This window comes from Malurus melanocephalus, unplaced genomic scaffold (assembly GCF_030028575.1).
Source record: "Malurus melanocephalus ecotype Western Australia unplaced genomic scaffold, MMel_1.1 scaffold_622, whole genome shotgun sequence".
NCBI lineage: Eukaryota > Metazoa > Chordata > Aves > Passeriformes > Maluridae > Malurus > Malurus melanocephalus.
In genome coordinates this window covers 57,600-81,007 of record NW_026623854.1, presented here as the reverse complement: position 1 = coordinate 81,007, position 23,408 = coordinate 57,600, and the positions used below count along the sequence as shown (strand labels likewise).

Sequence of the window (23,408 nt, the reverse complement as noted above, 5' to 3'; positions counted from 1 at the left end):
CACCCTGGCCCTGCCTGCCGGGCCGGCCCCAATGGCGGCTCCGGGATTTCCCGCCCGTGAATGGCAATGCCTGGCCTTTCCCCGGCCCCTCCAGTCTCCCCTCACCTCCCTCGGGCTCCAGACGCGTCTCTGGGACAGAGAGGGGGGAACAAAGGGGCTGCTGTGTGTCAGGAGCCCTCGGAGGGGCTGTGCTTCAGCCCACCCCTCTCCAAAGCACGGCGCTGTCTGGAGAGCTCTTCAGGAGTTTTTGTCTCATTAACATTTCCATRAGGGATCAAAGAATATATTAAAAAATATCTAAGTACAATTCCTGCTATGGAATGGGAATATATAAAAGCCCRGCTCGGATGCCTTTCCCTGATCCCTGGTGTTATTGCTGGATAATTTTCCTTCATGAACCCAGCTTTCATTGCACTGAACCCCACCGAAGTCCGGGCACATCCGTCCCACCCAACCCCGCTCCCCAACACCTCTTCCATCGCCAGGGCTGAGCTGCCCCATGCTCCCCACAACAGATCACAAYCATTCCCTGGCACTGATGTTGGAAAATGTATCAACTTAAAATTTTTTTATATAACTTTGGTCAAAGATTTTGATCACTTTTGCCCCGGGAGAAGGGTGCTGAAGTTTCTTTCCAAGGTGTTGYTCCACCAGGTGAGGCCTGAGAAGCTTCACATCTCAACAGACTGGTAAAAGCACATCCTGGCCAGAGCAACATCCTGCCCAGAAAACAGAGTAATGCCTTGACTTTCTAACATTAAAATGTTGTTGGAGAGTTTGTGTTTTCCCCGCAGTTTCAGTGGCAGTGAGGCACCGGGAATGGCTTCACTGCTGGGGTGGGTTGGAACCGGGAGCGGGATGAACACGGAGGGAGCATGGGGGGATGGGGCAGGATTGTCTCCTGGGAGGAACAGATCAGGGAGCTCTGCATGTCCCAAAGGAGCCTTTTCCTTCCTCCTCCTCCCTGGGTAGTCCCTGGCAGGAGCTGTGCCTGTGTGGAGCTGGCACACCTGGCGCCGTGTCCAGCCCCACGGCCACACCATGCCCGGTCCGGCCCCATCCGCCATTCCTCCCGGCTCATTAGGGATGCCCAGCAACACCCCGCACACAAAGCCACAGCAAACACAGTGTGGGGAGAGGGGGGAAGGGGGAGAAGGGGATTTTTTTCCTTTTTTTCCAGAAGAAAGGAGTGCGGAGGAATTCCTCCTCCACTGATCTGTGGAATACATCAATATCCCAAGTGTTGGCACAGCCCCCCGCGCTCAGGGCCCAACAATGCCAGCAATGACTCCGAATCTGGGATCTTCAAACAAACCTCCCCTGCTGTCATGGCCACCAGGAAGGAGAAGAACAGCAATATTAGCTGACCTTCAGTTTGTTGTTTCCCCAGACCTGACTGCTAGACCCTGTTTGCCTGTTACTAGGATTTCTTGGCTGAAAAATGTGAGCATTTCCTAGACGATAAAGAGGCAGTTTATTAGGTAAATAAACCAGGCCCTGAGCAGCCTCTGCTGCTTGACAATGAGGAGGGAAGGAAAGGCCCAGACCTCCCTGCACCACCTAAAACACCCCCAATCAAGGCTCTCCACCGACTACCACACACATATTTTTCAACAGACAGTTAATGAACAAGAGAAGGTCATTCCAGCCGAGCCAACTTGTGCTCAAAACCATTTGCTGAGAAAACTATAGGCCAATAAAAATCCCAGCAGGCACTGTGTCCTATAAAACTGTCCCTTTGTGGAGCAGAGAGAAGTTTCAAAGAAGTGTGCTTTTTCAGGCTTCTGACAAAAGAAAGCATCGAGGGGAAGATGTTTGTAGAGGAGGGATGGGAAGGAGAGATGGGACCCAGCACCATTCCCTGCTTCCCTCAGCCCAGGGGACACAAGCATAAACACCATTAATTACCAGGCCAAAGGGTGAGGTGCAAGCCTGCAGCACCTCCCTCCAAAGGCCACTGCCAATTAGAGGCAAGATTCCCAACATTCCCCAGTGCAGCTCACAGATCAATGGGATAACCAGACGGATTCAGAATGCATGGCCTGGAAAATGAAGGTTTCACTAAACAGAGCTGGTGGTGCCCATGGCTGCCTCATCCCTTCCCTAAATGAATCCACCAATCCCAGACGTGCCCCATGGCATCCTTACCACTCTGCTGGAAGCAGGACTCGTGTCTCTGAGTGCCACCAGGTGAATGTTGCACAAACACCTTGATTTTCACATTAAATCAATGCATTTTCTAAAGCAACACCAGAAACGCCCCCCGTACCCCCAGACRTGACAAACCCCCCACAAGGGCAGGRCTTCCTGACTGCTCYTCCCATGTGCYTGAGGACAGCCTTCCTTCCCARCCCTTTGGCACCATGGCAGCAAKCCCACCRCATTTTGGCCAAACAWGAACTGTTTGAGATCCCAGCCGCTGTTGATTTATAGCCCCGGATTCCAGCGGGACCAGCATCCCCCATGCATCCCCGAAAGCTCTGCACAGACAGCGCAACCACTGGTCCCTCACAGAGTCATTTCTCCACTGCCCACATCCTCCGTGCATTGTTGTGTCCCTGCAGTGCCTGGGGCTGGGGAAGCAGAATTCCAGATGTGGGACCCTCGCCCTGCCCAGCATTGCGTGCTCAGCACAGCCCCAGCTCGGGGGGGATTTGGGGAAACCTAAAAAAGCCACCAAGAGAGGCTGCCTCGACACTGGGGAGCCAAAGATTAGGGTGGAATTTCAGTCTGCAGSAATCTCTACAAACATTGAACCCAGATAATTTCCCCTCTCATTTAGGTTTTAACATGGCACGAAATCCCTGAGCCTGAGCACCGTTGTATTCCAGCTCTGGATCGGGGTGAGCAATTATTTTGTCACTGAGCATATTAGGAAAGAAAAGGCAGAAGGAGGCTAGTTTGAGCCTCTTTGGTAATGCACAAATTAACACATTTCATCACCATTTTCAGAAATATAAATTAATGATTTAATTCTGCAATATGTATCCTTGGAAACCGGGCTGTAAGCAGTCGCCCTTGGATATTTCACACAATCCCATTTTTTTCAATATTGAAATACAATTAATTGCTTGGCTCTTGCAGTGATGGACAGCTTGGATGGGGAGGGTGCCCAGGGACTGCTTTTACCACCAGATTTGGAGGATCCCACCACGTGGGTTGACAACAGCTGCTCTAAATCTCCTGGTAGGTATGAACAGGCACTGACGAAGTTCAGTCTGTTTGAACAGCTGCATATGCAAATGTAATTAAGACAATGTCTCTTGCCTTTTGCTCCCCCTCACCCCTCACTCATCTCCTGATGGGGAGGAAGGGCCTTTCACAGCTCCAGCCTTCACCCTCTGCCTGGTTTCCATCCCATAGCCCAGTCCCACAAATGCCACTCTTTGGTTGTCCCTAAATCAGGCCTCAGCTGMTGAACCCAGGATGGTTCTGCAACCTCCACGTGCCCTTGGGAGCAGCCCCTGGCAGGGCACCCCAAGGTTCCCCACCTCATCTGACATGTTTGAGGCTGCCCTCCACCCTGTGCTTGTAGCCCTCTTGCTGGGCGGACTGAGGTGACCATTCTGCTCCTGTCCCTGTCAGCCACCAGCACCAGGGAGATGCTCCTGGGTCACCACAGACAGAGAAAGGCACAGGGGAAGGGGCTGGGGACAGAGTGGCTGGAAAGTGCCTGGAGAAAAAGGCCCTGGGGTGCTGGTGACAGCAACTGGACATGAGCCCATGGATGCCCAGGTGGGCAAGGGGCCAAGGGCACCTGGGCTGTCCCTGTGGTCATCACAGCCCCGGGGCAGTGCCCGTCCCCTGAGCTGGCACTGCTGGGGCACCTCCAGCCCTGTGTCCAGCTCTGGGCCCCTCCTGGAGCCTGGAAGGGCTGGAGCATGTCCAGGGAAGGGAACAGAGCTGGGGAAGGGTCTGGAGCTCCAGGAGAGGCTGAGGGAGCTGGAAAGGGGCTCAGCCTGGAGCAAAGGAGGCTCCAGGGGGACCTTGTGGCTCTGCACAACTCCCTGACAGGAGGGGACAGCCGGGGGGTCGGGCTCTGCTCCAGGGAACAGGGACAGGAGGAGAGGGAACGGCCTCAGGCTGGGCCAGGGCAGGGSCAGGGTGGATATTGGGAATTTTCCTTCACAGGAAGGGCAGTCAGGCACTGGAAGGGGCTGCCCAGGAAGGTTTGGTGTCCCCATCCCTGGAAGTCCAAAACCACAAGGATGTGGCACTTGGGCACATGGGTCAGTGGTGACCACAGTGGTGGTGCTGGGGTGGCAATTGGATATGGTGATCTCAGGGGCCTTTTCCAAGGGACCCTGGTGACTCTCGGATTCCAAAGGATCACTGGTTGAATCCACTGAACCAGGGCTGGGTGGAAGCACAGAAAAGGCTCTGGTGGTTGTGCAGGGTTTCAGTGGAAATTTCACAGGATGAAATCCCATTAAATGAAGGCAGGACTGATGCACCCAKGTTCTTCCCTTCAAACTCAGCCTTATCCAGGACATGTATCCCACAATTAGGGATCCCTCCAGAACCAGGGGGGAACTGTAGCACCCATACAACTGCCACCCACAAAATGTTAAGGAAGAAAGAACTGTGAGCAACCCCAGGTGTGTATGACCAACCTGAGAGGGATGGAGGCTCCAGAGCAAACCAAGACTCATTAGAACATGAAATAAAATGGCAGAGGGTGGAAAACACTGGGACTGCACGGAGGGGAAATCAGATCTCACAGAGCTAACCAGGTCAGCTGGTCAGAAAATGAATTTTCTAGACAAAGGAAGTGAGAGAGATCCTACCCACACAGACTTCAGCACAGTGATACAGCACCACATGGGAAATCCTGAAATGAAAAACTGGGGATTAGCAGAACTGGAAGGACAGGAAACTGGTGAAAGGGGAAGTGGCGTTGAAAGAAGGATCAGAATGGATGGAGGTCACCGGCAGAGCTCCTCCAGGAATGGTCAGCAGGCTGATCTTATTAAATGTTTTTATTAATGACCTTGGCACAAGAAGTAAGTGTGCTAATGAAATCTGCTGCTGACACAAAGTTGGAAAGCAACAGCAGCACACAGGAAAGCTGGGACAGAAAGGAGGGRAAAAATGGATAACTGTGAAGATGAATGGAGGAAGGCTGAAATTCCATGGGATGGGAGAGGAAGCCATGCACTGGGGATAAACAACAGCTTTTGCTGTGAGTTGGAAAGAAAATGTACTTGAGTGGAAAATGTTCATGAGTGAGAAAGGCCCAAGCAAACAGCTCAAAAACAAAATGACTGAGCCACTGACATGCTGGAATTGCAGTATTTCCAACAGCCAGAGGAGTSCTGGGGCTGCTGGACAAGCCACTGTGAAAGGCTCTGGGGATGCTGCTCTTCATTCCTGTGGTTAAAAATCCAAAAAGTTTAAGTAGGAAGGAGTGTAAAAAATGACTTGGCAGAAACCAGATTAACTGAGGAGATTAAAATGTAAAGACACTTGTTCAGCCCTGAAAAACAAAAGCTGGGAGGGCACTCTGAGTGATCTCTTGGACACACACATTTGAGGGAAGGAACTGAAAAAGAGGAAAGAACTATTCAGGAAAGCAGAACAAGGGCTGCATGTGGGCAACATGAAGTACCCCTGACAAGGCCAGGCTGGAAATAAGTTTATGACCATTTCAGCCTTCCAATAGGAGTAATGGGGGGGAAGAAACAAGCTTGTTCTCAGAATTGATCTTGAAGGGATCCTCTGACCCAGAAGGCTCTTCCTGTCCTTTCCTGCTTGACACACACAGAGCTGACAGCACCAGGACATGCTGCACTTCCCACCTGCAAGGGGAAGCATAAAGCAAGCCCAAACCACCATTTTTTACAAAATAAACTGTTTATAGCTGCTTAGGTACACCCTCTTTCATCAGCTGAATCCATTCCAACACCTCAGAATGAGCAATTTTAAGGCAAGTATTTGAGTTGTGAATACAGCGAGTGTGAGGAGGAAGAGGAGGAAAAGGAGGAGAACAAAGCTGTGAGCTGGTTGGAGCTGATGCCTTAGAATTTCAGCTTCTCTATTTCCATGTCTCTGTAACCCTGGAATTCTTCAGTGGGTAACTCCAGACTCCACAGACAGTGCTGAGCTCCTGCTCTCCCATTTTTACACAAAACAATTCCTCTGCAGCCCCRAASTCAAGGACACCTCCCTGTGCCAGGCCCCAAGAGATGGAAACAAGAGAGAATTGGGGGAGCCAAGTTGGAGTTTTTGACTGCATTGGCTGCAGCTGCAATTGGAGGATTCAGCCCCGATGTGCAAATGGACAAAAGTGAGAAAGGGTGAAAAAGCCGTGAGCCATTGTCCATTGTGGGTGCAGCCCCTGGCTGGGCTGGGACTGCCCTGAATGGCCCTGAAGGCCCTGCAATGAACAGAACTGCTTTGGATTCTCTGAATTCTGTCCAGCCTCTGGTTTAGGGAGCCGGATTTAGGGATCAAAGTACGCAAAGGCCTCATCCCAGTCCCATGACTGACCTGGTCCCAGTGCCCCTGATGAGCTGGGAACACCCTTTGGGATATTCCCTCTCCCCATCAGTCACCTGTGGGCTCTTCACCTCCTCCTTAGGAGTCGCCAGGTAACAAAGCCAAGGAAAAGTGTTTCATATCATGGGAAAGAAAGATGGCAACAAATGAACCAGAACGCTGAGATTAACAATGTGCTGAAATCACTGGACCAGCTCATTTAAAGGTTGTTCTGTTAACATAATTAATGTTAAGAATTAATTAAGAAGCCCCATTTCCCACCACGTCCATAATCTGTTTGGAGGCTTCTCTGGTGTCTAATGAGACATGGGCTCCCCTGCCTGCTCCCACAGCGGGCTCCTAACTGGGTGTCTCTGATGAGGATGGATGCCCAGGTGAGCCTGCACTGACCCCTTATCTCTGTGGCCTCCAGCCCCAGCTCCTGCCAGCCTCAACTGGCCCAGGTACAGGGGTCAGAGRGGCAAGGAGGGAGGAAGGGCAGGGCTACACCCACTGGATCCTCCCAAAACCAGGCAGAATTTGGCTCCCCAGGCACAGCCCCCTGTGCTCCCATGGGGAGGGAAACAAGCTCTGAGAGGGGCAGGGAACGCTCCAGAGAGCCCAAATGGGAACCACAGCACAAGGGAGGGCAATGGCAGTGGAGCAGCGGGAAGAGAAATCCTGCAGCAAGATCTCCTGGACTGCTGGTGCTCCAAACACTGCTGGAGAAGGGAATGTGGAGACGGAAAAGCCCTGAACTGCCCCGTGTCCTCCTCCCTGGGCTGCTCTGCTCCTGGAGGACGAGGTGTCAGCACATTTAGATTCACATTAGATAGAAGCATTTTTTATATCCTGAGGGTGGGCAGGCCCTGGCACAGGGTGCCCAGAGCAGCTGTGGCTGCCCCTGGATCCCTGCAMGTGTTCAAGGCCAGGTTGGATGGGACTTGGAGCAACTTGGGACAGTGAAAGGTATTCCTGCTCAGGTGTCCCAACCCAAACCAGTCTGGGATTGTATGAATGGACACCAGTGACCAGTGAAGACAGAGAATCCCAGAATATTCTGCGTTGGAAGAGACTCACAAGGATCATCCAGTCCATCTCTTCAGCAAATGGCCCATACAGGGATCAAATCTTGGTGTTATTAGTTAATTAGCAAGACACCAGAAATGAACCACATTTAACCAACAGACTCATCACCCTTCTGCTAAAGTTTCCTTTCAACTCTTCCTGTAGGGGAAATAACTCAGAACAAACTTCTCAACGTGTAACTGTTTAAAGAGGAAGGAAGCTGAAGTGCTCCTCAAGGGTCAGAGTGCTTGAGCCCCTCTTGCACAGCTCTCCCTCCTCATCGGCAGGAGCAGGGAGAGGGCTCCGTGCTGGCAGTGCCTCTGCAGGGATTTGCATTTGCCCTTTGCTGCCCTGTTGGTGATGGCTCTGCCACTGGCCCACAGCTCAGCCCAGCGTTCTTTCTGGCAGGTTCTGCTCCATTTCTGCCCTCTCCTTCTCTAGGGCTCCTCGTTCCTCATGCTCTCATTGGATGCATTTCAGCTCCGGGACTGTCCACGCCCTGTTCTCCTCCTCATCATTCCCATCCTCTGCCCCAAGTGCCTCTAGCACTGCCAGGGAGTGCCTGMTTCCCTCCACCTCCTTCTGTACACCCTCTTCTATGATCTCCAGCATGTGCTTGTGCCTCTCCTCTGCCATCCTCTTTGTCTCCTGCTCCTGCTTCAGGGCTTCTGCCTCTCTCTCCTGAACCATGACCCGGTCTTTCTCATGGATAAAGACTGGTTTGAGACATGGCTCTATTTCATCTTTGCTGTCCAAGTACTCCTCAGACTCAGGCCGATCCTCATCTTCCAACTCCATCACCTCCATCTCCTCAGTTTTCCTCTCTGGTGCCCGCTGATGCATCATCCCAYTCTGATCTTCAACCTCCTCATCATCAGTCTCTTCCTGTTCACCGCTGTGCTCCCATTCCARGCTCCAAGCTTCTCCCCTCTCTGCTTCTGGGTCGCTTTCTCCAAGCCCTGCAGGTTCCACGATTTGTGGTGCCTCCCCAGCTGTTCCTCCACGCCCTYGGCGAAGCGCTTCTGAAGGCGCTGGAGCCAGGGGTCCTTGGCCAGTTTCTCCTCACGTTCCTCAGGCTCAACCTCCTGCTCCTTCACCTTCCTGATGGATTGGAACTCCTCCTCCTCTGGCTCCACCTGGCCAGCACACAGTGCTTCACCTTCACCCTCTCCACGGACAGCTCACCCCTCTCGCTGCATTCAGGCACCACMACACAGGAATGCAGCAGACTTGCAGAGCAGGAGAAGCACAGAAGGTGGGCTCTCGGAGTGTGACACAGGAGCAGCCMTGGCAGAGGGGCCGGCAGGAGCCAGTCCCAGTGTTTGGGCACCACATGCGCTGGTTCTGAGCTCTGAGTGGCTGGGCAGCAGGGAATAGGCAAAACACAGCTCCTTCCTGCCCTGAACCCAGGAATGGGCAAAACACAGCTACTCCCCACCCCAGAACAGGCAAAACACAGCTTCTCATGACCCCAGAACAGGCAAAACACAGCTYCTTCCTGTCCTGAACCCAGGAATGGGCAAAGCACAGCTCCTCCCGACCCCAGAACAGGCAAAACACAGCTCCTTCCAACCTCAGAACAGGCAAAATGCTGCTCCTTCCTAACCCAGGAACAGGCAAAGCACCGCTCCTTCCGAACTCAGAATAGGCAAAACACAGCTCCTTCCTAACCCAGGAACAGGCAAAACACAGCTCCTTCCTGCCCTGAACCCTTAACAGGACAGAACAAACCCCAGCCAAACTCCAGGGTCACCCCCTCACCTTTATTCTCTACTATCACCCACCCCCAGTCAGGGCCATTGCAATGGAATTCTGTGACACCCAGCAACATCTTTGGTGTCCTAATTGTCCCATTTGTCTCTCARGCAATGCCCTCCCCCACTGCACTGTCCTTCTTCCAGGTAGCAGATGGAACAAAAATCCACTGAAAAAACCAAACCCAGAACAAAACAAAAAAAAGGAAAAATTATAATAAAAAAACCGAACAAAATAAAACTCAGGAAAATGTCCAAGTTGCCAGGCCAAGAAAGCTTATCGCATCAAAGGCTGGACAGGTGACTCAGAGCCAGTGCAGTTGTCAGGGCAGCACTGGGGAGGAATATCAGTGTAACTTCTCCAAGAGTCAGATTGCAGGAAAGGCTGATTTCATGGCAAYTGAACCAGCTCCTCCTCTCCACTGAGAGAAAAAACAAAGGGATGAGGACTTGCTCATCTAAACACAACAGGACACGTCAGAGGAACAAACCTGAGCAACTGTCATCATAATTTATAAAACAAGTTAAATCCATGGCAAAAATAAGCAAAACTTAGAACAGAGAGATCACAGAACCTGGCAGGAAAAGGCCCCAGCCTGCATGAATCATTATTTTCTAGAGGAAACCTCATATAATCCAAGCTAGCCTGTTTTAAAGCAAACCAAACCTTCCAAAAACTCCAGTTAATGGGTTTGGCAACGTTCTGTTTTTAATTCAGGTGTTTTGGTAAGATTAAAAAGCTGYCCACCTGGTACAGATTAATTTGATGTAGTTTACACCCCGCTTTTGGCATCCCCAACCCTCCCTGGGAGGGAAGGCAAAGGGGACCTGAGAGCATCACCTGGGGCTGAAGGAGGTGATTGGATTGCATTGCCATCTTGTGGAACAGGAGRAAAGCAGGGACAGGGAAAAGCTGCTCAGGCCCCTCTGTGCAGCCGGGTGCTGCTCTCCAGGACACAGCTCCTGCCCCACAACAGGATTTCCTGAGGTTGTTCCTTATTCTCCTCATTTAAAGGGCAGAGGGATGCACACAGGGAGGACATGGCCTGYTGCCCTCAGGCTGCTTGGAAGGGCATGGATACAGAATCATCTTTCACAAATAAAAGCTGCTTCTTTTTTTTTTCTTGTTTTCACTGTGACAAAGTCAGGATTTTCTGTGTCGCTTCCCCAGGAAACAAAAGCCGTTTTTCTCCATGCCTACAGAAGAACCACCAGAGTGACTGGGATATGACCAGGAGTAAAACCAGCAATGCCCAGGTCCCCTCCCCAGCTCAGGGTCAGCAGGACCTGAAGAATATTCCTGACCCCACACATGGCACAACTTGGATGGAGCCACTTCTGCATGGGTCACATCTGCCCACAGGGCTTCCAGCTGTGACCTGAGCTGCTAAAATCTACTTGGCTACTCCAGACACCAACACTTCAGGAAGTTCTTACCAAAGCCAAAGCCTGGCTGAACTATCCTTTCCAGAGAGCTGCCTACATGCATCTGTAGGGAAAATAACCAAACAAAAAAACCTACAAAAAACTCCAGGATGGGGGCAAAGTTACCCAAAAGCACCAAGCAAAAGTTGCCAGCCAGGCTGGGAGCAAGGGGAGTTCACTGCTCTGGTTCCCATCTCAAGGGATGCCTGGATGTGGCACTCAGGGCTGGGTGACAACATGTCTTGGGTTACAGTCAACAATGTACCCCAAAGTAGGTGTCCTATCACCATCTCCATGAGCTGTTATGATGGGTGCRGCAGCGCTCTTTACCTTCTGTGACTCAGCCCTGATAACACCCCCTGGAAAGCAGCAGCCATTCTGGGGAGCCATCTCTGCTCTTGGGACATCCAGGGCTCTGGGAATGACCCATGGAATTCCATCATCCCATTGGGAGATGCCCCACCCAGAGAGGAGGAACTGGACACCAGGAATGACCCTGGAATTCCATCATCCCATTGGGAGATACCCCACCCAGAGAGGAGGAACTGGACATTCCCACCTGGATATAAAGTGAGGCTTGGAACATCACGGGAGCACTTCCACTAGATTCCCAGAGAAGAGCTCAGGAGCCATCACTGGGCCTCCAGAATTTCCTACAGGATCTCCACTTCCACGGGACCACACCCCTCACCCCAACGGGCCTGCAGCCACATCTAACCAGGCTGCTCCCACCACCCTGACCAGCAGGGTGGCAGATCACGTTCTGACTTTGTGTTCCTGTACTACTGCCTKTATTTTAATTTTCCTATTAAATTGCAGCCCTAACTTGGAATCTCTCACAAGTTCCTCCTCTGGAGGAGAAGGCACCCTAAAGGTGCCCAGACTGGGCAGAGAGGACAAACCAACCCAAGAGTGCCAGTGGTGAGACAGATAAGTGGGGATTGTGCACGCAGCCATTCCTGGAGCCCAGCTGATGCAGCAGCCCAGCGMTGCACTGATGATTTGTGTGACCATTCTGGTGAAAGCTCAATGCAAATGGCTGAGGTCTAAGAAACTTATATGCCTCAGCACCCCTCCTAATGGCCAGCACTCGCTGGGAAGGACAGAAACAATGCCAGGCAGYGTGCAAACATTGCTTGCGGGTGACTGATGATTTTCAACAATAATTTCATAAATGCAGCAGGCTGGAGTCTATCCCGTGGTTATTCTTCTGCTGCAATCCCTGGGAGTTCCCAGTGCCACCAGTGTGGGGCTGCCTTAGGCCACCAAGGGGGACAGGATGGCCTGCCTGGGCACGGCGAGGGCTGGYGCTGTCAGCAGCTCTCGGGCCAACGAGAAAAATGGCACTGAAAATAAGCTGTGAATGAGCCAAYCCACCCAGGACAACCTGGGGGTTTGTGCCAGGCTGAGGATGGGCAGAGAGGCAGAGGCTGCTCCTGTGGCAGGCAGGTAATGCCCAGGGCACAGCCCAAACCACAGCAGGCACTGGGAATAGCCCTCACAGCTGGAAATGAGGTTTGCATGCGAGGGAGATGTTGAAATATTGATTAAAGTTGGATTTCATCTGCAATACTTTGATTTTATGATTATACTGGCTGSTAACAAAGACACACCCATTAATGCATTACATTCCTGCTTGTAAAACAGAGATTATTCCATTATTCCAGCCAGCATGCTTCRCTTGTATCCACAGCCCGTGGCTCCAGCACAGGCACTCATCAGGAAAATAAAAAAGAAATTATCATTTCAAAAAGGGAAAAAAACATTAACAGCCACATGCTGGAACAGAATGGAACCTGGGTCCCAGTAAGGAAGGGGTGGGCAAGGGGCAAGGCTGAGCATTTCACCCTTGATTAAATCCACAGTAATGCACCAAAACCAGAGAGTTATTGAAGATTTTATCAATTTAAATACAAAAAAGCACTCTGACACAGCCCACTCACAGGTGCCAGTTTTCCTGCTGCTTGGCCTCATTCAAGGGATGATTGTACAAACAGGGAGGGTATTTCTCATCSCAACACACCAGTTCATTCCAGTGCCAGGGTGGGAAAGAGATGGGAAGGACACCATTGAAGCCTGTGCCCCCAGCATTATTGCCCTGGAGCTCAGGCCAGGGCAGGGGGAAGCCCTCTGAGAAAATGAGGTGTTTACTCATCCCCAAAYTAATGTGCAAACACAGGGGGACCTATGGGAGCAGAGGGAACAGCTCTGGGGCAGCGCTGCTCACCAAAKCCAAACGTTTCCAATGTGCAAAGGGTGAGAGAGGTCACCCCAAGGAATCCAGCCCAGCACCCTCCCAGCCTTCGCTTCTCCCACCCTCCTCCTCTGAAACCCCCCAGCCAGTCAGCATGGGCTTCCTGGGTTAAAGAGACAGCCTCATCACCCAGCAACACGGCTGGGGCTGCACTTCCACGAGGAACCAAAACACGGGGGAGAAATCCCTCCTGGATGCCGCAGGACCGACACCCTGCCCGCCCCCCATGCTGTCCTGGACTCATGCAGAAAACAAAGCCACAGGAATTAAAGGGGGACTCCAAAGGCACACAGGGATGCTCAGCATCGCTCAAGTGCTCTCGGTTTTAAATTAAATCCATCTTGCATCAACATTCAAGATCCAAAATGAAAGAGTCAGTCATGAACTCCGCAGTCACGCCTTTCATTCCATCTGCTGTTGGTATGAGACAAATGACTCTGACAAGTCAACTTTCACCTCCAGGAGAAGCCACAGGTTTTCATCAGCCTACATCAACCAAGCTTTCAAAAAGTTATCACTGATGGAGAACCAAATAAATCCCTGGAATTGTCAGTGCTGGAAAGATGCCTCATTGCCTGTCTAAGCTCGGGGGCTTCTGCGGCCAGAGCRTTACCCCACAGAATAAAATCTCTCCCCAGTCACAAACAGCTATGTGACCACAACAGCCTTTGACTTCCTCTTCCCTAGACTACATTAACAAAATTTCAGCAATTTCTGATTGTAAGTCAAATTTCTCTGGAGCATTCTGAGCATTCTAGCTCRATACAAAGGAGCCATGGACACCAGAACAGCCATGCCACTTCTGGAACCAAACTGCCACCTCCTCCCTGGGGACTTCACCGCTCAGTTCATCACCCTCCCCACAAAAAGACATTTTCTGCCATCACCCACAGCATTCTCCCCTGGTCACTGCTATCAATCCCCAGCTTCTCATCCAAACCTGCCTGTGAATATGAGCTCTCTTTGGCTCCGTGGAGAGGGGGCCAGTTCAGCTTTAGCAGCTTGCACATCACTTCCAGAGTCAGCAGGAAGGATTTGATGCCTGGCAGGCTCTCAATGCTGCTGGGTTAAGAGCTCATTCCTGCAGGACACCCCCAGGAAAGCCCCTGCGGCCTTGCTCCCTGCTGGGCCTGCTTTGTGAGAGCTGGTAGCAAGTTTTTGTAAAGCTAATTAACATGCACCGCTCTAATTTCACACAATTTTATACAAACAGGATCTTGTGCAATGCTGGAGTCAAATGGCTCAAGGAAATTAACTGCASCAACACTTCAGCACAGCGAGTCCACGCTGCTGGAGATGAGTGGAGTGCTGGGATTTCTGCCTTTAAAAGGAGCTGTCCTCAGGGGGAGCGCATTGCACAGCAATTAGCAACAGTTAATAACTGCACATCGTTAGTTCAGAATGGCCTGGGATGAAATGAGCGGTGCTGGAGCCATTTCCTACCACAGGACGTTGATTTCTTGTCCACCATCTTCACGTGCCGGGTCTGGGTGCGCAGTCGGTCGTCCGTGTTCTCCACCAGATTCGTGAGGTCGTCGATGATTTCTGGGGAAAGAGGAACAGAGGGTTAAAACTGAGTCCCACAGCACCCAYAGCACCCCTGCCCCCCCAGAATGGCAACCAGCTGCATCTCCTGGCCTCCAGTGGCACAGAGCAGCCATGCACCAAAAGGTCCCAATCCTGGGAAATGCCACACAAGATTCAGTGAAATGGTCCACTGCAAGAATGGAGGAGAAAATACAGCCTGGAACAGCAGCATCAGCCTAAGAGGTCAGGGAGTACAGGATAATGGCAGCCACAAAGCTGAGGGGAATTCCTAGCCTGAGCCAGAAGGAGGGAATGAGTGCACATGCAACAGGAAATCTGGAATTTCAGCTCCTGGTATGGAGCATCTCAACACTTGACCATGACATCATCATTAAACCACATACAGCAGCATCATCTTCATATAGGCTTCTGGGAGCACTCAGTGCAGTCCTGACCGAGCCACCACCAAGATCACAGAGTCCTGCCTCAGTTCCCTCCTGGAGCTGTGCGGATGGCAGCTCTCCTGGCAGCCCAGAAGGGCCTCTAGGAAAGGAAAARTGGGCAAAGTTCCCCTACATCGAATTTCAAGAGAAAAAATAGAGGAGAAAGGAAAGCTTCAAGCCAACCCAGCCTCAAGCTCCTATAATTGATGGCTTTAATTCTGTCATGGAAACCAGAGCTCGCACAAGGCTTGCACTGAGAACAGTGGATGGGMTGGCTGAAAAGTCAAAGCCACATTCAGGCTCTGAATTTCCCTCTCACTGCTTGTCATGCTCTGATTTCCCTGGAACACACAGCCAATGCTTCTGAACACTCCACGTGTGGCTGCCCTGGGCTCAGCAGGTAGCAGAGGCTTCCTTTGTGCACCACGGATCAGGAGAGGAGCAGCCAAGCCCTGCACAGCCCCTGGCTCTGCTTCCACTGCCAGCACTGTCCCCACTGGGGATCCCTGGCTCGGGCAGTCCTGCCCGCCTGTCAGCCACCCTTGGGGACAATGACCATACTCTTGGCTCCTCTGTGCCCCAGCAGGTCCTGGCACTGCAGCTCTGCCCTGCTGAAACCCTGGGTTTGATAGAAAGCAACAACGGCACAAGTCAGAGCACACAGCACCCAGTTTTCAAGATAAACTGATATCCTGCTGTATTTATGGATCAGAACCCTGTATGGACACGGGCTGAGGGTCACTTACAGAACACAAGTGCTGTCAGTAGCACAGGACCCTTCTTATTAAGCCTTTATTGTTTGGACTGAATTCCTTCAAACAAGAGACTTCCCAAATGTTTCTACCAGAAAAAAGGGGGCTGATATTGAAGAGGGCATTCCTTGTACTTCCTGTGACACCACAAGGACCCCTTGTCCTGCCAAGGGGAGTGCCAGGGTGTGACTTGAGCTCTGTCACCCCTTTGACACCAGGAACTGAATGGGAACTGAATGTGGTTTTCTGCACATTCACCCTCCTAGCCAATCACAGACTGTCCTGAGCTGGAAGGGACCCCCAGGATCACCCAGTGTCACCCCAGCCCTGCCCAGACCCCCCAACAATCCCCCCCTGTCCATCCCTGGCAGCGCTGCCCAAACGTTCCTGGAGCAGCCTCRGGGCCGGGACCATTCCCTGGGGAGCCTGGGCAGTGCCAGCAYCCTCTGGGGACAGAAGAACCTTTCCCTGAAATCCAACCTGACCCTCCCCTGACACAGCTCCAGCTGTTCCCTCTGATCCCAGATGTTCATTCTGGAGGGTGTTTATGCTTTCAGCCTTATCAAGGAATGAGCAGTGTATCAAATACAGATAAACCCAGCCTGATTGTACACACAGATAACAAAACCCACATAAAATGATCAGAGTTCTGCAGGCACAAAGGAAATGTCCAAGGCACATGGAGCACGGAGGTTTTACTCTCCCAGAGAGCTGAGACATCGAAGCATCACCCTCGCAGGGCATGTTTCAGTCTGCTCCACAAACACTCTGTCATCACCAGTGCATCCCTATGTAAAGTGATAGCAGCATCTAAAAAACCCTGTACTTTGAAAACATACAGCTTTCCTAAACCATGAGCTCCTGATTCATGTCCTGCAGCTCAACCCACCCCGGTACCCACACAAAGGGGCAGAGGGCAAACATTCACCACTTCCCGTGTTTCACCCATCCACCCCACCAGTCCAGTTCTACTCTAGACACAAACCCTCCCTATTTCTAAAGCTGTTTGTAATATTYAAAATGATTCTTCATCAATATTTTTATGCTCAATATTGTCCATCCTCAACCCAAACACATTTTCCTAAGGGGTGGGAGGCATTTCTTTTGAGCTATAAGGTTTGTTCTGTTTGCAGCTCAGATATTCAATCCCCTCACCCTCCCACCCAACTTTCCCAGGTCTGACATCAATATTTTGGGGAAACTTTATCTGTCCTGCGTGATTCAGCACACAGGAAGAGCAGGACAATGCTGCCTGCAAGGGCAGGACTGCTTGTGTTTGCCTCTCCAGGAGAAAAAGTGCTGCAAGTTCCCATCCTTGTCAAGGACAAAGTGATAAGCATGCTTGGGAAATTGGAGACCTTCCTCTGCCAACACTGACCAGACCCTCCTTGAAAAACATCCTGGTGAACAAGCTGGAGCTAAATGAGAACAMATGCAAGCAGGGAAATTTTCTGTCATTGTTTCAAAGCCCAAGGCACTGCAGTTGGGATTCTGTCTAGAGCCTCTCATTTCCCATCCCCATGCCAGGAGACATTTCTGAACCAGAAGCCTGCACTGGACACCCTGGAAGGAGCATTTCTCCACATATGGTTCTCAATAGGATCAGGTTCCAAGGGAGCACAGCACTTCACCCAACACTGCCCAAAGCTCAACAAGCACCCAGCCCTTTGATGTCACAGCTGAGACCTGGAGAATTCTCGAGTGCTCATGGCAGGACCTGGAGGGCTCAGCAGGGTCTGGGGAGGAAGCACAGGGAAGTTCTTACGCCACCCTCAGCTGAACCAGAAATCCAGCCCAGCAGGTTCCCCAGCCCAGGGTGCCCTTCGAACCAGCAACACCCAGCAGAGAAACATCCACCCACCCATCCACCCACCCATCCATCCATCCATCCATCCCTCCCCCATCCCTGTCCATCCATCCACCCATCATCCGCACCCACCACCCCCAGTTGTGGTGACACTCGAGTACAGAGCTGTTCTCAACCTCCCTGTAAATGAAAATATTTCTCCCTGCTCCAAAACAAAGGAAACCCGAGGGGAACCCACACTGGTGGAGACAGAGCTGAAAATCAGGAATGGATTCCCAAGACAGGCACTGACAAAGCTCCCACTGCCAAGGGAGACCTGAGAGCACCTACACTGCCTATAGCTCTCACACTTTCCCTGCCCCACCTGCAGCCCCCTCTGCCCTCCAATTCCACCTTCTATCCCCTGTAGCTGCCTGTGCAAGGAACAGGCTGAAGAGAGGCAGAGAGAGACCTGACAGGAGTGAGGATGCAGGTGCCCTGCTGGGAAGGAGCAGACGGGGAAGGCGGGCTGGCTGCTGGTGACCTTCCAAAGGACATTCCTGTAACACAGCACTGCAAACCACAACCCATCCAGGAGCACAGGCCGAGCCAAGGGCTCCTTCCAGGGAAGCAGAAGACAAAAACTCGATGCCCAAGCCTAGTGATACACTCGGAGCCACTCGAGCATGGCTGAAGGGGGAGAAGTTTGAAGGTCAGAGCTGGGGGTGAGCTCGGCCAGRAGCTGCTCCAGCAGCACTGGAACACCAGTGTCAGAGCTGTCCCCATCCCTGCACACGTGGCCACCAGCCAGGCAGGAGGCTCTGGAGCTGAGCAGGAGCTGAGGCAGCCCCACACTCCCCATGGGTCCCCTCAGGAAGGCAGAGGTGCTGCCAGGTCTCCTCAGCTCCCTCCCGCCAGGCCATGGCAGGGAAGCACCACCTTGTCTCTCACCCTCACCAGAGTGCTTTTCCTGCTGGTCCAGCTGTAAAACCGGGATGAGCCCTCAGCAGGGACAGGACTCCTTCAGGTCAGGTCAGACWGCAAAGCAACGGGGGGATCTGAGGGCAGCACAGACACCTGAAACCAGGACAGAAGCCATGGAAGTCTCCACTGTGGGGACACAGCGTTGCTCTGGCTCCTGCTGCCATGAGGAGGGCAGGGGCAGCCCCTGGGGATGGATTCCACAYGTGGGATTTACACAGAAAACACTGCAAAGCCAGCAGATGACAGGAAAAATGCAGGTTGATATATTCTGAAATATTTGACTTTTCTTTCCGGTTCAGAATCACAGAGCAGCAGTTTTGGATCTCAAACAGCATGTTTTGGACAGTGCAGAGCAGGCTGAGTGTGGGACCAGGTCAGAAGCAGCATCCCTGAGGAAGAGGTGGGAGAGGCTGGAAGTGCAGTTATCTCCCATTCCAAGAGAACTCTGCCTCCCAGGAAGGGGAGAGGTGTTTACTGCAGAACCCTGAGCAAAGGGAGGAGAGGGAGGCAAACCTCCTCCTTTTTTTCTTTTTTTTCCCCAAATCAAACATCAAATAAATTTTGGGTTTGTTTAATAATTTGCATTAAACATATTTTTGCCCATAAAGACAAATACAAAGATCTCTTGACCAGATCTGAACTTGTCGCTGCATCAGCTGTCACAAGCAGGAAATTACAGCTTTTAAGCCACAGATGAATACCAAGAGCTTAAAAATCCCKAAACATTGACTTCTTCCTGGGTCCTAGCAAGCTGAAGCACTGCCAGTGCCTGCAGTCAGATTTCAAAGACTCAGAAATACAAGACTGACCCAGACCAAGGTATGGCTGCTCAGAGATGTGAGCACAGAACTGTTCAGTGTTCCTTTTCAAAGGGAAAGGGAAGTTGGAGCAGCTGCTCTGAGCCCTGGATCTGAGCACATTCCAGGCTGTTCCACTGCGCTTGGCTTCACACTCCCAAAGGATGCATTAAAGGCTGGGAGAGCTGGGGGTGCTCACCTGGAGAAGAGAAAGGTCCAGGGAGABCTCAGAGCCCCTGCAGGGCCTGAAGGGGCTSCAGGAGAGCTGGAGAGGGACTGGGGACAAGGGATGGAGGGACAGGACCCAGGGAATGGTTCCCAGTGCCAGAGGGCAGGGATGGATGGGATATTGGGCAGGAATTGTTCCCTGGGAGGGTGGGCAGGCCCTGGCACAGGGTGCCCAGAGCAGCTGTGGCTGCCCCTGGATCCCTGGCAGTGCCCAAGGCCAGGCTGGACATTGGGGCTGGGAGTGACCTGGGACAGTGGGAGGTGTCCCTGCCATGGCAGGGGTGGCACTGGAGGGGCTTTAAGGTCCCTTCCAGCCCAAACCATTCTGGGATTCTGTGAAAGGCTAAGAAAGATGATGTTTAACATCTCTGAATTAAACAGTTGCATTAGAAACCACACTGGTATCACATCGTGCTGTTCCTGATTTCTGGGGTCTATCCATTGTGTGTTTGTGCCAAAAGCCAAAAAAAGGGTGTGAAATCCATTGTGTGTTTGTGCCAAAAGCCACTCCCAGGGTGTGAAATCCTTCCCTGGAATTGCAGGGGAACAGGCACCTGGCAGCAGTGGTGAGGGTGGATTTAGACACATCCCTAAAACCACATCTGCTGAGAGGAAGAAAAACAAAGATTTATGCAAAGGACACCGAGGGAAGACAGATGATAAAAGATTGACCAGAAGAAATCGTATGGGATCCCAGGAATTTCTCAGGAAAAAAAGCTCATTCCTCATTTCCTTTTTTCTTCAGAGACTTTGCCGCTGCCATGAAAATCAGAAACGCTCTGTTTGAATTCCTGAAATCCCTGAAACCTGTAAAAAGCTGGATCGGCTTCTCTGCGGSCACGGCATGGATAATTTCAGTGCCTCCCTTGGGACAGAAGCCCCCAGGCTGGAGCTGTAACTCATCCCTGCAGGAAGGGAGGGCTGAGCCCAGCCAGGAGCCTGTGCTGCCCGAATGGATCCCTCTGCCTTCCTTCTCTGCTTCCCCCCAAAGTCCACGAGCTCAGGGCCCACAGCACAGCCCAGCTCCTCCAGCAGCACTCCCAGCTGCCTTCCCACATTCCCAACTCTCTGCTGATGGTCCCAACAGCCCATCCCATGGCTCTGGGACCGGCTATCTCCAGCAGCTCCTGTGCCAACTCAGCCATCAATCCTCTCTACAGCTGGCCAGAGGTTTTCCAAGGGAGCAGTTTCCCTGGAAAGCCATTGGGCAGATGACAAAACCAGCCCATCCTGGAGTGCTCCACGGATTCCACCTCCCTGAGGGTGCCCTTGGTGCTGGAGCTCCTCCCTGGCCAGCCTGAAACCAAGAACYAGCTCTCAGCTTGCAAATGAAATTCTCTTTTGCCAGCAAAATGAGGAGCCCAAACTTTTGCAGAGAGCAGGAGCCCCTTTTGCAGCTCCTTTGGTCTTTCCTCCCTTTGCAGCCCYGGTGCCAGGTGCCCTGCCAGTGCTCAGGAGGGTGTGAGATCTCAACACAAATTAACATTGCACCRCCCTCTGCAGAGCCCAAAACCAGAAATGACACAGAGTTATGATGCAGGGATKAATCTGCACATTCCAGCCAAACAAGTGTCACCTCAGAGAGGACAAGTGCCMRYGTGAGGGGCAGCACRGGGACACRGAGATGATCCCRTCCCTCTCAGAGCCACAGGCCCTCYRTGGTGTTTCTCCTGTCAAGGAGCTCCCCCATGAGAGACAAAGCCCCTCATTCTGGAGAAAGGAGCAGCTCCTTATGGAGGGAAAGCCAGGCAGAGGCAGAGCCAGAGCACATGAGGAGTTTAATGTTTCATTTTGCAGGAAACCATGCAGGGTTTTCGGGTTTTCCCACTTTTCCTCATTCTAAAGCAGGAAAATTACCTGGTCCTTTCCATCCTGTGTCCTGTCTCTCCCCATGTCCTACAAAGCTGCACCACTTTTCTGAGGGCAAGGGATTTTACTATTTTTTAAAGCCCTCTCCTTAGCTCCTGGAGTCCCTGGGAAGGACGACCATCTCTTCCCACGAAGTGGAACAGGTTTTAGAGTACTGTTTGCACACGTGACTTTACACAAATTGATTATTTTTTGTTTTCTTTAAAATGCGTAAAAACATTTGTTTTTGGCAACTCCAACTTTGACTTGCAGTCATTCTGTCTGTGGAGTGAGAAACCAAAGAGCCAAGCTAAAGTGTCCATGGGAAATCCAGCACTGGAAAAGASAAACAAATCTGGGGTTTGATCAGTTTAGCAGAGCGCTGCTGATGACCAGACATTTCCTCAGGATTGTTTGGATTTTCAGTGGATTGGAATTTCAGGATCACTCAAYAGCATTTATCGATGAGTAACCTCCATGGAGCATGCCACTGAGTCAGGGACAGCTCCAGCCAGCCCTAAGAAAACACAGAGAGAGCCCAAACCCCAACACGAAACCAGTTACAATAAGGCTGGAATTTAGTGGAGAAGCCAAACAGGCTCTCCCTCCCTCCTTCAGGTGCCTCAGGAGAAGAGCTGGATACCAAAGCCATGAATCATACAGGGAATGCCAGCCTCTGGATGTCCAGAGCCCATAATTGCATGTTAATAAGAAAGYAGAGCATTGTTCCAAGTGCCAGGGWACRAAATCAGRACTGCAGCTCATGTAAGCCCAGCAGAAAMCTGCAGAGCCTCWGYRCCATGAGCCAGCYGTAGTGTYAGGGCAGARCAAAAAGAGAGAAAACATGAAAAATACAAAGCCGGGAACCTGATTTCCCTCCCTGGCTGCAGCCAGGGCTGGTTTTTGCAGCCCCTCGGAGGGATGCAGCTCCCTGTGCCAAAGGCAACACCSCAGTGCACTCCTGGGCTCCTCCTGCAGACCCAGCCCAAAGGCYAGCSATGCTCAGTGCTCYGGGCTGGGGCTGCAGGACACCAACACTCCCTGCAGTGATGAGCTCTGCCTCTCGAGGAAAGACCAAAATTCTTCCCTCCACCATCCCAAATTCAACCCAGGACATTTAATGTCTTATTTGGCAGAACTTCCTTTAAGCATTAAAACCTCCACAAATACAAACTTCTCCAAGGGCTCAAACCAGCTTGTTCCCCCACGTTCCAGCTGTCTCACTCTCAGCTCTTTTAATTAGCAGGGACCTTGGGGACAGTTGAGTTCAGCAGTTCTCTTCGGGCTCCTGCTGGAAACGTGTCAGGGTGTGACCTGGAGGTCCCTTTTTACCATTCCTTCATGAATATTTTTATTACAAAGGTGAGCACAGCAGTGCCAGAGCTGCAGGGAGGGGATGTCYAGAGGGGATCTCACCCCAGAGCTCCCCAGGCAGCTCCATGGGGTCCAGGTGGCACAAGGACATTTGTGACCCTTCCCTGTCCCTGGCCTGCTGCCGGAGGAGCTCTGGGGTTTCAGGAGGGRCAGCAGGGCAGGAGCTGGGGCTGATTCCAGGATAGCCAGCAGGAAGATCCAGCTTGGCCCCCCCACAACTGGTGCCAGCTCCAGCCCCCGTGCTCGGGGCTCATCCTGAAGCACTCGGTGCTCTCAGAGCACCAGGTCCCGCTGCTCCCACCCCACAGGGGCTCCAGCCAYGCCAGCTCCTGCCTCAGGAACCCCTGCAGAGGAACAACAGCTCCTGCAGGACCTGCTCCTGCTTCCCCGAGCTCTTCAGCAGTGCCATAGGCCCAGACAGGGACGAAGGAGCAGCTCCAGAGCTCTGTGCCCTGCGGGAAGGAAGGAGCAGCCCCAGCTCAGATCCCGAGCACCATCCAGCCCTTCCCCACAGCCAGCCCTCACCATCCTCAGGGTAACAGCGCCAGGGCATGAGGAACCTGTCTGTTCTGCCACAGAAACATCACCACCTGCCCCAGGACACGTCCAGGACCACTGCTTGTTTCACTGAYGCCTCAGGATTTCAACTTCTCTATTTCCATGTCTCTGGAACCCTGGAATTCTTCAATGG

At 52.1% G+C, this 23,408-nt stretch overlaps 1 protein-coding gene and 1 pseudogene across 1 annotated transcript in view; both read right to left on the bottom strand.

Moving 5' to 3' along the window:
• STX8 (syntaxin 8) overlaps nt 1-23,408 on the bottom strand; it is a 96,435-nt gene that overhangs the window by 23,330 nt on the left and 49,697 nt on the right. Inside the window, exon 5 of the mRNA XM_057383299.1 lies at nt 14,422-14,523. Within this exon, the coding sequence (XP_057239282.1) occupies nt 14,422-14,523 (102 nt within the window). The remainder of the gene's footprint in view (nt 1-14,421; nt 14,524-23,408) is intronic.
• Nucleotides 6,421-11,310, bottom strand: LOC130583746 (microfibrillar-associated protein 1-like; annotated as a pseudogene).